Source organism: Oncorhynchus nerka, linkage group LG9b, assembly GCF_034236695.1.
Source record: "Oncorhynchus nerka isolate Pitt River linkage group LG9b, Oner_Uvic_2.0, whole genome shotgun sequence".
In the NCBI taxonomy this organism is placed as follows: domain Eukaryota; kingdom Metazoa; phylum Chordata; class Actinopteri; order Salmoniformes; family Salmonidae; genus Oncorhynchus; species Oncorhynchus nerka.
This window is the reverse complement of record NC_088424.1, coordinates 10,414,909-10,429,906: the sequence shown is the minus strand read 5'-3', so window position 1 is coordinate 10,429,906 and position 14,998 is coordinate 10,414,909. Positions and strand designations below refer to the sequence as shown.

At 43.6% G+C, this 14,998-nt stretch overlaps 1 protein-coding gene across 1 annotated transcript; it reads left to right on the top strand.

Moving 5' to 3' along the window:
• Nucleotides 1-1,956: 1,956 nt before the first annotated feature.
• crfb16 (cytokine receptor family member B16) lies at nucleotides 1,957-14,765 on the top strand. Its single transcript, XM_029643321.2, has 7 exons — nucleotides 1,957-2,495; nucleotides 3,659-3,782; nucleotides 4,593-4,783; nucleotides 5,642-5,766; nucleotides 8,594-8,747; nucleotides 14,237-14,388; nucleotides 14,555-14,765. The coding sequence occupies exons 1-7, from the start codon at nucleotides 2,432-2,434 to the stop codon at nucleotides 14,732-14,734; spliced, it is 990 nt and encodes a 329-aa protein (XP_029499181.1). The 5' UTR covers nucleotides 1,957-2,431; the 3' UTR covers nucleotides 14,735-14,765.
• Nucleotides 14,766-14,998: the final 233 nt, after the last annotated feature.

Here is a 14,998-nt window from a genome sequence, read left to right as displayed (position 1 = left end):
GGCGAGCAATAGCTCGAGACTTCCTTAGATCGTGCACCAGCTGTTGTTTACAAAAATACATAGACCGCCGCCCCTTGTCTTACCAGACGCTGCTGTTCTGTCCTGCCGGTACATCATATAACCAGTCAGCTGTATGTTGATATTGTTGTCGTTCAGCCACGACTCCGTGAAGCATAAGATGTTAAAGTTTTTAATGTCCCATTGGTGGTTTAATTTTCACAGTAACTCGTCCATTTTATTGTCCAAAGATTGCATGCTTGCTAGCAGAATTGAGGGAAGTGGGGGTTTATTTGATCGCCTCCGACTTCTCAGAAGGCATCCCGCTCCCCGACCTCGATTTCTCTGCCTCCTCTTCAAGCAGATCACTGCGGTCTGGGTGCCTGTTCCCGAGGGAGCTGTATATCCTCCGCCTCAGGCTCGTCAGAGTCGTGAAAGAAGAAAAATAATTCGCTAGTCCGTGGTGAGTAATCACAGTCCTGATGTCTAGAAGTTATTTTCGGTCATAAGAGATGGTAGCGGCAACATTATGTACAAAAAAAGTAAATAAATAAGTTACAAACAACGCAGATAAACAAACAAAAAAACACAATCGGCTGGGGGCACGTAAAACGTCTGCCTTCTGCTCCAGCGACATCTTGACCTAGAAAAATATCTGGTCCCATCATAGCCCATATAAAACCATTTTCCAGCTAATTTATTAGTATATCATACCTTCCTATGCGGGTCCTCAGTTTTGCCTGTTTAGGTTATCCCAATCGTTCTCAAACCTCTCATCGGTGACCCCCAGATATTTCACAATTTTGTTTTAGCCCTGAAATATATTGTTTTAGCCCTAACCCTATGACATGTGAGATGATGTATCCATGACTGTTTATTGAAATACCCCCCCCCCCACACCACCACCACCACATCTTGGACCTGTAGTTCCACACACAATGTTACAAATTAAGAAACGTATCCTATAAGTATGCTCTACTATATAAAAATGTTGAGTTAGTGTCTCGAAATGTCAACTTAGTATATTTTTATTACATTTACTTAACTAGGCAAGTCAGTTAAGAACAAATTCTTATTTTCAATGAAGGCCTAGGAACAGTGTTCAGCCATGTTCAGGAACAGAACGACAGATTTGTACCTTGTCAGCTCGGGGATTCAATCTAGCAACCTTCAGTTACTAATCCAACGCAGAACGACAGATTTTTACCTTGTCAGCTCGGGGATTCAATCTAGCAACCTTCAGTTACTAATCCAACGCAGAACGACAGATTTTTACCTTGTCAGCTCGGGGATTCAATCTAGCAACCTTCAGTTACTAGTCCAACGCAGAACGACAGATTTGTACCTTGTCAGCTCGGGGATTCAATCTAGCAACCTTCAGTTACTAGTCCAACGCAGAACGACAGATTTTTACCTTGTCAGCTCGGGGATTCAATCTAGCAACCTTCAGTTACTAGTCCAACGCTCTAACCACTAGGCTACCTGCCAACTCAAAATCAAAATGTGTTGATTAGTATCTTGAAATTTCGACTTAGTATCTCTGAATTTTTTAAACATTTTTAGATAGTAAAACAATTGTGGGAATGGGCTTCCATGCATATCTCTTTAACTGTTTGGGCTAGAAACTAGATGTTTCCGCTGTAGAAATGGTGCAACATTGACGCTAACGAATCTGCGTTCGTTTTTTCATTACAACAATCATTATCTAGGTGATTTTCTAGGTGCACTGGCCCCCCCAAATTAGAATTTCACGTCGCACCAAAAAAGTAATTAGGAGCATATGCGACCAAAATGGTCACACTTTATAGCCCTACGTGCACGCACACACGCACACACGCACACACACAGTTATGGGAGGGAGTGATCATAACCAGTCTGACAGGCTTAAGCATATTTTCACCCTCAGCATCCAGCCAAGCCATACCAGTCATTCTTTTAGACTCGCATCAGCACATCACACCTTTCCTCTCTCAAACACACACACAGCTTTACCTACATAACCACTCTCTCAGACGCACCATAAAATGCTATTGATATGGCTTTCACATAAAAACACACATTTTACTAAACTATTTATGTATATTACAAGCCTTTTACAGGAGACACAGTGGGACAGCAAAGGAAGTAGGAACCATCACAAGGACCATCACAAGGACCGAGAAGAGTGCTAGGATCACAGTCATAGGAGAGGTCCCACTCCATCCTAGGAAAGTTTGAGTGACAGTTGGTATAACAGTTTGCAGTGATCATGTTACAGTCGCAACAAGAACGATCAACGGACAACGAGATGACTATATTGCAAACATAAAAGCAGTGATCACACTATTCCTGGGATTGTTTGTATTACGATCAAATTAGTGGTGAGAGACGGTCAACACAGTGATTGCACACTTGATCACAGCAGTGCTCCTACTCTTCTCCATACAGAGGGGCTATGAGACTGAGAAGGAGCTTTTTTGACAGCCAGTTAATACTTGTCCTCAACATCGTCACAAACTGTAAGTACTGCAGCAACACACACACTGTCCTGCTGTTTAACAGCATAGGAAGAAGTTGCCCTGATGTAGGATCAGATATTATTTTCATCCCCCAATGGTTAAGGTTAGCATTGCGCTAGTGTGATTTGATCCTAGATCTGTAGTTAGGTGCAACTTCTACCTCAAGCCTATTTATCCGTCATCCTATTTACAGTATGTTCATTTCTAAATGTTATACTGTACATGGAACCAATGGAAAAGAAAGTAACAAACAGCAGAAGCAGAAGGTGTAGTGTGCTTGTATCCTGATAGGGGTATGTCATCCAAGGTAGTGGACGATGACCATGGGAATACATTTATGTTCTCATGCGCGAGATTCACATGTGTGCCAGATCCATGTCCTCCCCAATTAAGGTGCCACCAACCTCCTGTGGTGCATATATATATATATATATATATATATATATATATATATATATATATATATATATATATATATATATATATATATAACATGTCCATTAAAGGTAGATGACAATTAACAAGTTCTTGAAGGAGAAAAACAGAATTTTGCCTGAGGGAGAGGGTGCAACATACCTTTAATGCCCTGGCTGACATAATTAGAAACTTGAGACTCCTCTGTGTGTGTGTGTCACAGGATACATAACACTTTTTACCCGAGGCTAAACCGCTTGCAAGTGGGTTTAGAATGCTGTGAATGTGTTTACATGTGTGCTAAAGCATTTGTGCACTTAAATCTACAGTATGTGTTTGTGAACAAGACAACAGGGCTTCTGTGTGCTTAGAACATGTATTCATATAAAGACTGGATTCTGTCAAACTTGCACTGATCAAGGAAAGATAGACACATAGCACTCACTCATACCAAAGACTAAAAATGGGACCTGATGCATCTTTGCTTTGCACTCAGCATTCCCGTCCTGTCCAGGGGGTGTACTAGTACATCCAGCTGCCTCACGCCACAGAAACAGGAGATAGGTTTCTGCTACTACGAGCTGTTCCGGCTTGCACAAGCCAAAGCTTGACACTTAATCAGCTTGGAATATTGCAGTTCTTTGTTTTTAGCAAGGGGCTATGTTTTAATAGTGAATTTGATCACTGTTGTAGGCATGTCTGTTTGTCAAACACCTAATCACACTGACTGTTTATCTGTTTAATTTCAGATGCCTGGCTGCTGCCATCGCCGTGGGGAATTTCCATGGAGTCTGTAAATATGAGGCACTTGCTCAAGTGGCGCCGTCAACAGTCTCCTTGCAGTTCTGTCATCTACTCTGTGCAGTTTCAGGGGTGAGTTAATCACTTCTGAAACATTACAGGAACGTTGAGACACATTGACGAGAATACTGCTGTTCCCAATTCTGCTAAATGGACTTTCTCTGACTTTTTCACTTTCACTCATTCTCTTACTCTTGCTGATTGACGGTGAACTGTACACTGAGAATGCAGCCCAGGCAGTGGGCTAAAAACCTAAATTACTAACCCCTGTTGCTAAATAGCACCAGTTGTGACATTTGTCTCTTCTTAAACCAGACGCAATGTCCTCTAAAATAGTCATAAATCGTGTGATGTCTCAAAATGTCAGTTTTATCAATGCCCATGAGAAGGAGGAAATTATACAAATATGAAGTAAACAGAGCAATGTTACACTTGCTAATGGTGAGCTGCAGTAATTGAATTTACAAGACACTTTTATCCAGAGCGTTTTATAGTTTAAGGTAGCTAGGTGAGACAACCACTTATCACAGTCATAGTAAGAAAACCTTTTCCTCAATAAAACAGCTTTCTTACTATGACTGTGCTATGTGGTTATCTCACCTAGCTCTGGATAACAGCATCTTCTAAATTACAAACATGCCAAATGTAAATTTAACAAATTGAGACATCACACTATTTGTTATTACTTTTTTAGGGGACATTGCGTCTGGTTTACGAAGGGGGTGGTAACTGAGAAGATGTAAAGGGTAGTTAACCACAAGCATGTGAAAATATGAAACATCCATGTCAAAAATATTTATCAGGCAGACAAACAAAAGGACAATAAACATTGGCTCTGGGTATAATGTGTCAATATGAGCTGTATTTCCATGTGTTCTGTAGGGAATTTGAGCTGAGGATCTTGAATGGAAGTTGGGAGGACGCGGTTGGTTGTCAGCGGGTCACACGGACGGAGTGCGACCTGACCTTTGACCTTGGTTCTGACTCAGACTACAACATCCGTGTGCGGGCAGAGTGCGGAAGGCGTGTGTCACCGTGGGCTGAGCTCGGGAGGCCATTCAACAGGAGAGAGAGTGAGTCATTGTGGGATATCTACGTCCATAAACTCTTTTTTGATGCCATGGCAATAGTTGTTTTTTATGATTTTTATGTTCATTTTATGTTTCCTTCATCCATCCAAGGAAAATAAGACCAACTGGAGATATTAGAAAGATGAATGAATCTATATAGCATTTGTACTAACATTAGCTGAAGACAAAACACTTACCCAAGTGCACAACAGCCATACAAAATGCCAAAACATTTAAACAAGCGGCCTTCTGGTCATCATTATGACAATACCTTGTCTGATTAGTATGTGAAAATTAAAAAATGTTGTATGTTTTAAATCCAGGATATAATACTTATTTTCAACCCTGTATCACAAATGATTGTGAAATAGACACAAATTGCCTATTGGAAATGGGTGTAATGTACACAAATGCTTTATGAAGAAAGAAAATTGCGTTGTGATGAAAATCCTGTAATAGACACGAAAAAGTGGACTTTTTCATGTGCCTGTCACGAATTTCAATAAGTCTATTTGTCATAGTGTGTTGCTTATTTCGGCTTTCATCTAGGATGAATTTGCTGCACACTATTGAGGAAGAGAGTTGTCTTTTCAGACCCACATGTGTTTGACTACAGCTGATAATCAGATAAGAGAACAGGTGACAGGCTGTACCAAAATGAACGAATGGTGGGGAACAGCCTAATTGCACTTTAGATGAAGCCTTCTCAGTCTGCATGAGCGTAGTATGTTTCTATTTCTTCCGTTTTTACTAAACAGTATGTTCTAGGTAGTATGGTTAGCACACAGTATGTAGTAGGCAAGAACGATTTCAGACACAGCCTATGTTTGTAACTTACTATGACTTTCATCTTTCACACAGCAATCCTGACGGTGCCAGCTATAACTGTGACCACCATGGGTGATGCCCTTCAGGTGACTTTCAAAGGCCTTCCCCTGACCGTGGGAGTGACTGTGACTATCTGGAAGAGAGGCGAGTTGGTCAGGGTGAGGATATTACATGTACAGTATATTATAGTCTTGCAGGGATTTTTCTGCCATTGAAATCCTTGGGCAGGCCTCTAAATGTTTTTTTGGGGTCACCTAAGTTCAAACAGTGTAAAAAAATAAAAATAATAATAAGATACAAAATAAAAGCTAGACAGTCAGGGAGAATTGAAAATTCAAAAAGCAATGAATTTAGCAGTTTTGATTTTGTTGTTATGTTTGTGCAAAATAACACAATATCATCTATGGAAAAATGCATAGAATTGCAGGAAATTAGCTTTAAAACAGAAACAAAAATGCTCTCCTCTCCAAAATATGTAGTATTACAGGAACTGTGCATTAAAACAAAACAAACCTTATCTCAGCTCCATAGAGAATTTTGAAAAGTTGCAGGAAATTGGCATAAAAATGTTAAAATGTATATCAAATCAAATCAAATGTTATTTGTCACAAACACATGGTTAGCAGATGTTAATGCGAGTGTAGCGAAATGCTTGTGCTTCTAGTTCTGACAGTGCAGTAATCTAATATAACAATTCCACAATTACTACCTTATACACACAAGTGTAAAGTGATAAAGAATATGTACATAAAAATGAGTGAGTGAGGGTACAGAACGGCATAGTGGCATAAAAGTGGTATAGTTTAAAGTGGCTAGTGAACATGTATTACATAAAGATGGCAAGATGCAGTAGATGGTATAGAGTACAGTATATACATATACATACAGTGGGGCAAAAAAGTATTTAGTCAGCCACCAATTGTGCAAGTTCTCCCACTTAAAAAGATGAGAGAGGCCTGTAATTTTCATCAAAGGTACACTTCAACTATGACAGACAAAATGAGAAAATCAGAAAATCACATTGTAGGTGTCACGTTCTGACCTTTATTTCCTTTGTTTTGTCATTATTTAGTATGGTCAGGGCGTGAGTTGGGGTGGGCAGTCTATGTTTGTTTTTCTATGATTTTGGGATTTCTATGTTTCGGCCTAGTATGGTTCTCAATCAGAGGCAGGTGTCATTAGTTGTCTCTGATTGAGAATCATACTTAGGTAGCCTGGGTTTCACTGTTTGTTTGTGGGTGTTTGTTTCCGTGTCTGTGTTTTTCATCACACGGTACTGTTTTGGTTTTCGTTCGTTTCACGTTTATTGTTTTTGTATCAGTTGTGTTTATGTTGAAAATTTCTTATTAAAAACACTATGGACACTTACCACGCCGCATATTGGTACTCCGATCCTTCTCGCCTCTCCTCTTCAGACGAAGAGGAGGAAAACCTTTACAGTAGGATTTTTAATGAATTTATTTGCAAATTATGACAGAAAATAAGTATTTGGTCACCTACAAACAAGCAAGATTTCTGGCTCTCACAGATCTGTAACTTCTTCTTTAAGAGGCTCCTCTGTCCTCCACTCGTTATCTGTATTAATGGCACCTGTTTGAACTTGTTATCAGTATAAAATACACCTGTCCACAACCTAAAACAGTCACACTACAAACTCCACTATGGCCAAGACCAAAGAGCTGTCAAAGGACACCAGAAACAAAATTGTAGACCTGCACCAGGCTGGGAAGACTGAATCTGCAATAGGTAAGCAGCTTGGTTTGAAGAAATCAACTATGGGAGCAATTATTAGGAAATGGAAGATATACAAGACCACTGATAATCTCCCTCGATCTGGGGCTCCATGCAAGATCTCACCCCGTGGGGTCAAAATGATCACAAGAACGGGGGGACCTAGTGAATGACCTGCAGAAAGCTGGGACCAAAGTAACAAAGCCTACCATCAGCAAGGGCATTGAAGATGAAACGTGGCTGGGTCTTTCAGCATGACAATGATCCCAAACACACCACCCAGGCAACGAAGGAGTGGCTTCGTAAGAAGCATTTCAAGGTCCTGGAGTGGCCAGTCTCCAGATATCAACCCCATAGAAATTCTTTGGAGGGAGTTGAAAATCCGTGTTGCCCAGCAACAGCCCCAAAACATCACTGCTCTAGAGGAGATCTGCATGGAGGAATGGGCCAAAATACCAGCAATAGTGTGTGAAAACCTTGTGAAGACTTACAGAAAACGTTTGGCCACTGTCATTGCCAACAAAGGGTATATAACAAAGTTTTCAGATAAACTTCTGTTATTGACCAAATGCTTATTTTCCACCATAATTTGCAAATAAATTCATTAAAAATCCTACAATATGATTTTCTGGATTTTTTTCTTCTAATTTTGTCTGTCATAGTTGAAGTGCACCTATGATGAAAATTACAGGCCTCTCTCATCTTTTTAAGTGGGAGAACTTGCACAATTGGTGGCTGACTAAATACTTTTTTGCCCCACTGTATAAGATGAGTAATGTAGGGTGTGTAAACATTATATTAAGTGGCATTGTTTAAAGTGGCTAGTGATACATCAATTTACATAAATTTACATAATTAAATTAATGGTATCTGTTTTTTTTTTTCATGTCTTACTACTTGAAAGTCGTTTTATTCTCACTCAAAAAACTCCTGTGGCTTATAAATGGACTGTTTGAAAATGTGAAAAAAAAGTTTTACATGTGAATCACATTTTTATTTGGCGTACCCCCGACGGCATGGCACATACCCCTGGGTTGGGAATACCTGGTCTAGACAACCCAGTCATGTATTGTGTGTTGTGTGTTGGGAGAGATTGGAGCTTGTTGTGTGGGGGATGCCTAGGGATTGGAGCAAGGGATTTGGTCCTAAAAGTGACCCGCTAGGTAGAACGATAATGACCTCCTCCCTATAGAACTCACTTCAAGCAGTGGTTGAGTTCTCTTCAGCAGCGTCTCACTGTGCTCTGTTTTCTAGGGCAAGTCCTCCTTGCGTGTGATCACAGTGCAACAGAATCCGCTCCACATCGACGCCCTGCAGGAGGGAGCAGTGTACTGCGTCAAAGCCCAGGCCCATCTGGACACCCACAGCAAAAGCAGCAGCACTGACACACAGTGTGTCTCCATCACAGGTGGGCTGAAAATGATAATACACACTCATAGACACACACATACAGTACATCTGCATGTGCTCACACGTTCTATTAAATATATTGATCATTTATTGATCCTTCAAACCAAATAGACCTTTGGCAATTGGTCCTTCGAGACAGATATGGCATTTAACACACACACTGATCAGGCAATGGTATACTTTACATAACGTCTTGTATCTATTTCACGTGCGCATACATTTCAAACACACACCAACCACACACACACAGGGATTCCATCGTCTCTGTGCACTTTGTATCTGTTCAGGCTTTATACTGGAAGAGTAATGCAGAAAAAAATCTGCAAATCATGGAAACATAACCGATGGATACAGACGCCTTGACTTTTTCCACATTTTGTTACCTTATTCTAAAATGGATTAAATAGTTTTTTTTCCTGATTAAAAAATAAATACCTTATTTACTCTTACTTTGCTATGAGACTCAAAATTGAGCGCAGGTGCATCCTGTTTCCATTCGTCATCCTCAAGATGTTTCTACAACTTGATTGGAGTCAACCTATGGTCAATTGATTGGACATGATTTGGAAAGGCACACACCTGTCGATATAAAGTCCCACAGTTGACAGTGCATGGCAGAGCAAAAAACAAGCCATGAGGTCGAAGGAATTGTCTGAGCCCTGAGGGTAAGGGTACCCAAAACATTTCTGCCATATTGAAGGTCTCCACATTCCTGCAGTAAGCCTGCAAATTCTATTCAAATCATTTACATTTACATTTAACATTACATTTAAGTCATTTAGCAGACGCTCTTATCCAGAGCGACTTACAAATTGGTGCATTCACCTTATGACCTCCAGTGGAACAGTAGTGCATCTAAATCTTTTCAGGGGAGGGGGTGAGAGGGATTACTTTATCCTATCCTAGGTATTCCTTAAAGAGGTGGGGTTTCAGGTGTCTCCGGAAGGTGGTGATTGACTCCGCTGTCCTGGCGTCGTGAGGGAGTTTGTTCCACCATTGGGGGGCCAGAGCAGCGAACAGTTTTGACTGGGCTGAGCGGGAACTGTACTTCCTCAGTGGTAGGGAGGCGAGCAGGCCAGAGGTGGATGAACGCAGTGCCCTTGTTTGGGTGTAGGGCCTGATCAGAGCCTGGAGGTACTGAGGTGCCGTTCCCCTCACAGCTCCGTGGCAAGCACCATGGTCTTGTAGCGGATGCGAGCTTCAACTGGAAGCCAGTGGAGGGAGCGGAGGAGCGGGGTGACGTGAGAGAACTTGGGAAGGTTGAACACCAGACGGGCTGCGGCGTTCTGGATGAGTTGTAGGGGTTTAATGGCACAGGCAGGGAGCCCAGCCAACAGCGAGTTGCAGTAATCCAGACGGGAGATGACAAGTGCCTGGATTAGGACCTGCGCCGCTTCCTGTGTGAGGCAGGGTCGTACTCTGCGGATGTTGTAGAGCATGAACCTACAGGAACGGGCCACCGCCTTGATGTTAGTTGAGAACGACAGGGTGTTGTCCAGGATCACGCCAAGGTTCTTGGCGCTCTGGGAGGAGGACACAATGGAGTTGTCAACCACGTGATGGCGAGATCATGGAACGGGCAGTCCTTCCCGGGAGGAAGAGCAGCTCCGTCTTGCCGAGGTTCAGCTTGAGGTGGTGATCCGTCATCCACACGGATATGTCTGCCAGACATGCAGAGATGCGATTCGCCACCTGGTCATCAGAAGGGGGAAAGGAGAAGATTAATTGTGTGTCGTCTGCATAGCAATGATAGGAGAGACCATGTGAGGTTATGACAGAGCCAAGTGACTTGGTGTATAGCGAGAATAGGAGAGGGCCTAGAACAGAGCCCTGGGGGACACCAGTGGTGAGAGCACGTGGTGTGGAGACGGATTCTCGCCACGCCACCTGGTAGGAGCGACCTGTCAGGTAGGACGCAACAAGCGTGGGCCGCGCCGGAGATGCCCAACTCGGAGAGGGTGGAGAGGAGGATCTGATGGTTCACAGTATCGAAGGCAGCCGATAGGTCTAGAAGGATGAGAGCAGAGGAGAGAGAGTTAGCTTTAGCAGTGCGGAGCGCTCCGTGATACAGAGAAGAGCAGTCTCAGTTGAATGACTAGTCTTGAAACCTGACTGATTTGGATCAAGAAGGTCATTCTGAGAGAGATAGCGGGAGAGCTGGCCAAGGACGGCACGTTCAAGAGTTTTGGAGAGAAAAGAAAGAAGGGATACTGGTCTGTAGTTGTTGACATCGGAGGGATCGAGTGTAGGTTTTTTCAGAAGGGGTGCAACTCTCGCTCTCTTGAAGACGGAAGGGACGTAGCCAGCGGTCAGGGATGAGTTGATGAGCGAGGTGAGGTAAGGGAGAAGGTCTCCGGAAATGGTCTGGAGAAGAGAGGAGGGGATAGGGTCAAGCGGGCAGGTTGTTGGGCGGCCGGCCGTCACAAGACGCGAGATTTCATCTGGAGAGAGAGGGGAGAAAGAGGTCAGAGCACAGGGTAGGGCAGTGTGAGCAGAACCAGCGGTGTCGTTTGACTTAGCAAACGAGGATCGGATGTCGTCGACCTTCTTTTCAAAATGGTTGACGAAGTCATCTGCAGAGAGGGAGGAGGGGGGGAGGGGGAGGAGGATTCAGGAGGGAGGAGAAGGTTGCAAAGAGCTTCCTAGGGTTAGAGGCAGATGCTTGGAATTTAGAGTGGTAGAAAGTGGCTTTAGCAGCAGAGAGAGAAGAGGAAAATGTAGAGAGGAGGGAGTGAAAGGATGTCAGGTCCGCAGGGAGGCGAGTTTTCCTCCATTTCCGCTCGGCTGCCCGGAGCCCTGTTCTGTGAGCTCGCAATGAGTCGTCGAGCCACGGAGCGGGAGGGGAGGACCGAGCCGGCCTGGAGGATAGGGGACATAGAGAGTCAAAGGATGCAGAAAGGGAGGAGAGGAGGGTTGAGGAGGCAGAATCAGGAGATAGGTTGGAGAAGGTTTGAGCAGAGGGAAGAGATGATAGGATGGAAGAGGAGAGAGTAGCGGGGGAGAGAGAGCGAAGGTTGGGACGGCGCGATACCATCCGAGTAGGGGCAGTGTGGGAAGTGTTGGATGAGAGCGAGAGGGAAAAGGATACAAGGTAGTGGTCGGAGACTTGGAGGAGTTGCAACGAGGTTAGTGGAAGAACAGCATCTAGTAAAGATGAGGTCGAGCGTATTTCCTGCCTTGTGAGTAGGGGGGGAAGGTGAGAGGGTGAGGTCAAAAGAGGAGAGGAGTGGAAAGAAGGAGGCAGAGAGGAATGAGTCAAAGGTAGGCGTGGGGAGGTTAAAGTCGCCCAGAACTGTGAGAGGTGAGCCGTCCTCAGGAAAGGAGCTTATCAAGGCATCAAGCTCATTGATGAACTCTCCGAGGGAACCTGGAGGGCGATAAATGATAAGGATGTTAAGCTTGAAAGGGCTGGTAACTGTGACAGCATGGAATTCAAAGGAGGCGATAGACAGATGGGTAAGGGGAGAAAGAGAGAATGACCACTTGGGAGAGATGAGGATCCCGGTGCCACCACCCCGCTGACCAGAAGCTCTCGGGGTGTGCGCGAGAACACGTGGGCAGACGAAGAGAGAGCAGTAGGAGTAGCAGTGTTGTCTGTGGTGATCCATGTTTCCGTCAGTGCCAAGAAGTCGAGGGACTGGAGGGAGACATAGGCGGAGATGAACTCTGCCTTGTTGGCCGCAGATCGGCAGTTCCAGAGGCTACCGGAGACCTGGAACTCCACGTGGGTCGTGCGCGCTGGGACCACCAGATTAGGGTGGCCGCGGCCACGCGGTGTGGAGCGTTTGTATGGTCTGTGCAGAGAGGAGAGAACAGGGATAGACAGACACATAGTTGACAGGCTACACAAGAGGCTACGCTAATGCAAAGGAGATTGGAATGACAAGTGGACTACACGTCACGAGTGTTCAGAAAGTTAAGCTTACGTAGCAAGAATCTTATTGACTAAAATGATTAAAATGATACAGTACTGCTGAAGTAGGCTAGCTGGCAGAGGCTGCGTTGTTGACTATGTAGGCTAGCTGGCATTGGCTGCGTTGTTGACACTACACTAATCAAGTCGTTCCGTTGAGTGTAATAGTTTCTACTGTGCTGCTATTCGGGGCTAGCTGGCTAGCTAGCAGTGTTGATTACGTTACGTTGCGTTAAAAGAACGACAATAGCTGGCTAGCTAACCTAGGAAATCGCTCTAGACTACACAATTATCTTTGATACAAAGACGGCTATGTAGCTAGCTATGTAGCTAGCTACGATCAAACAAATCAAGCCGTTGTACTGTAATGAAATGAAATGAAAAATGTGATACTACCTGTGGAGCGAAGCGAAATGCGACCGGATTGTTGAGTGCAGAAGTTCTGTTCGGTAGACGTTGGCTAGCTGTTGGCTAGCTAGCAGAGTCTCCTATGTTAAGGACGACATAAAACTACACACTCTAAACTACACAATTATCTTGGATACGAAGACAGCAAAGACAACTATGTAGCTAGCTAACACTACACTAATCAAGTCGTTCAGTTGAGTGTAATAGTTGTGCTGCTAATCGGTAGACGGTGGACTAGCTAACGGTGGACGTTAGCTAGCTGGCTAGCTGCAGGGCAGTGTAGACTGCGTTAGGATGACGAAATACGATAATTACGCAATTATCTATGATACAAAGACGGCTATGTAGCTAGCTAAGAAGAAATTGCTAAGATTAGACAAATCAAACCGTTGTACTATAATGAAATGTAATGAAATGTAATACTACCTGCGGACCGAGTGCAGATGCGACCGCTCGCTCCAACCCGGAAGTCGGGTATTAGTCACATGCGCTGAATACAACAGGTCAAATCAAATCAAAGTTTGTCACAAATACAACAGGTGTAGTAGGCCTTACAGTGAAATGCTTACTTACAGGCTCTAACCAATAGTGCAAAAAAATGTATTAGGTGAACAATAGGTAAGTAAAGAAATAAAAACATCAGTAAAAAGACAGTGAAAAATAACAGTAGCGAGGCTACATACAGTAGAGAGGCTACATACAAGCACCAGTTAGTCAGGCTGATTGAGGTAGTATGTACATGTAGATATGGTTAAAGTGCCTATGCATATATGATAAACAGAGAGTAGCTGTAGCGTAAAAGAGGGGTTGGCGGGTGGTAGCCCGGTTAGCCAATGTGCGGGAGCACTGGTTGGTCGGGCCAATTGAGGTAGTATGTACATGAATGTATAGTTAAAGTGACTATGCATATATGATAAACAGAGAGTATCAGCAGCTTACAGGTGTGTAAAGCTGATTTTCTTTGTCATTATGGAGTATTGTGTGTAAATTGATGGAAAAAATGTTTTTAATCGATTTTAGAATAAGGCTGTAATGTAACAAAATGGGGGAAAAAGTCAAGGGGTCTGAATTCTTTCCAAATGCACTCTATTGCGCTCTAATGCTACATTACGGCTGTATACTTCACCTTAATAACAGTAAGACAAATATTTTCATTGTGTTCAAAGGTCCTGGACCTACCTGGCTTAAGCCCACAACAGTGACTGTTATCGTGGTGATATTAGCCGGCCTGGTGTTTTGTCTCTCTTGGTCAGTAACCCACTGTAGGCCAGAGGCCTGCTACGCCTATTTCCGCAAGGAGCCACAGCCCACTGCACTGGTGAGTCCTGCAATGATTGGTCATTATCGCTCTCTCTCTCTGCCTGTGCAAGGCATTGTTGAGCATGAGTCCAGTGCCTGTAGACATATTGTAAACATTGATGTTTTCAAAGGAGACCAAAATACAATTGCAATCTCTCTCTTTTCTCGGTTCCTGGTATCTGTAGCTCCTTGATTGGCCGCTCACAAGAGTCAAGATCTATAACCAAGATGAGCTTCGTGAGCCAATCCATGCCGTCCTTTTAAGTGAGCCGCAAAGAGAACTGAGAACTGAGCCATCCAGTCAATTGGATAAGTGGACACAATCTATATGTTCAGAAGGCACAGACAGACCATATCAAGTTTGATTGATACTGTAGGTTAATAAGAATGGTCAGAAGTGATCTGGATTGGAGAAGTCAGGAGGCCGGCAGTTGTTCGGAGGGAGACAGAAGGGTCCTGTGTGGCTCAGTTGGTTAGGGCAGTGATGCTTGTAACTCCAGGGTTGTGGGTTTGATTCCCATGGGGGACCAGTATGAAAAGTGAATGCACTCACCTCTGTAAGTCTGCTAAATGACAAATGTCAATGTACAATTTAGTATTTGTGTTGTAGATAAGTCAGAGATGAATAT

What these genes read in the sequence shown, in the direction of transcription:
- crfb16 (XM_029643321.2), top strand. Translation starts at nt 2,432, where the DNA reads ATGAGACTGAGAAGGAGCTTTTTTGACAGCCAGTTAATACTTGTCCTC. An exon ending in TACTCTGTGCAGTTTCAGGG is followed by an intron (nt 3,783 to 4,592) that starts GTGAGTTAATCA and finishes TGTGTTCTGTAG; the next exon opens with GGAATTTGAGCTGAGGATCT. An exon ending in AGAGAGGCGAGTTGGTCAGG is followed by an intron (nt 5,767 to 8,593) that starts GTGAGGATATTA and finishes TCTGTTTTCTAG; the next exon opens with GGCAAGTCCTCCTTGCGTGT.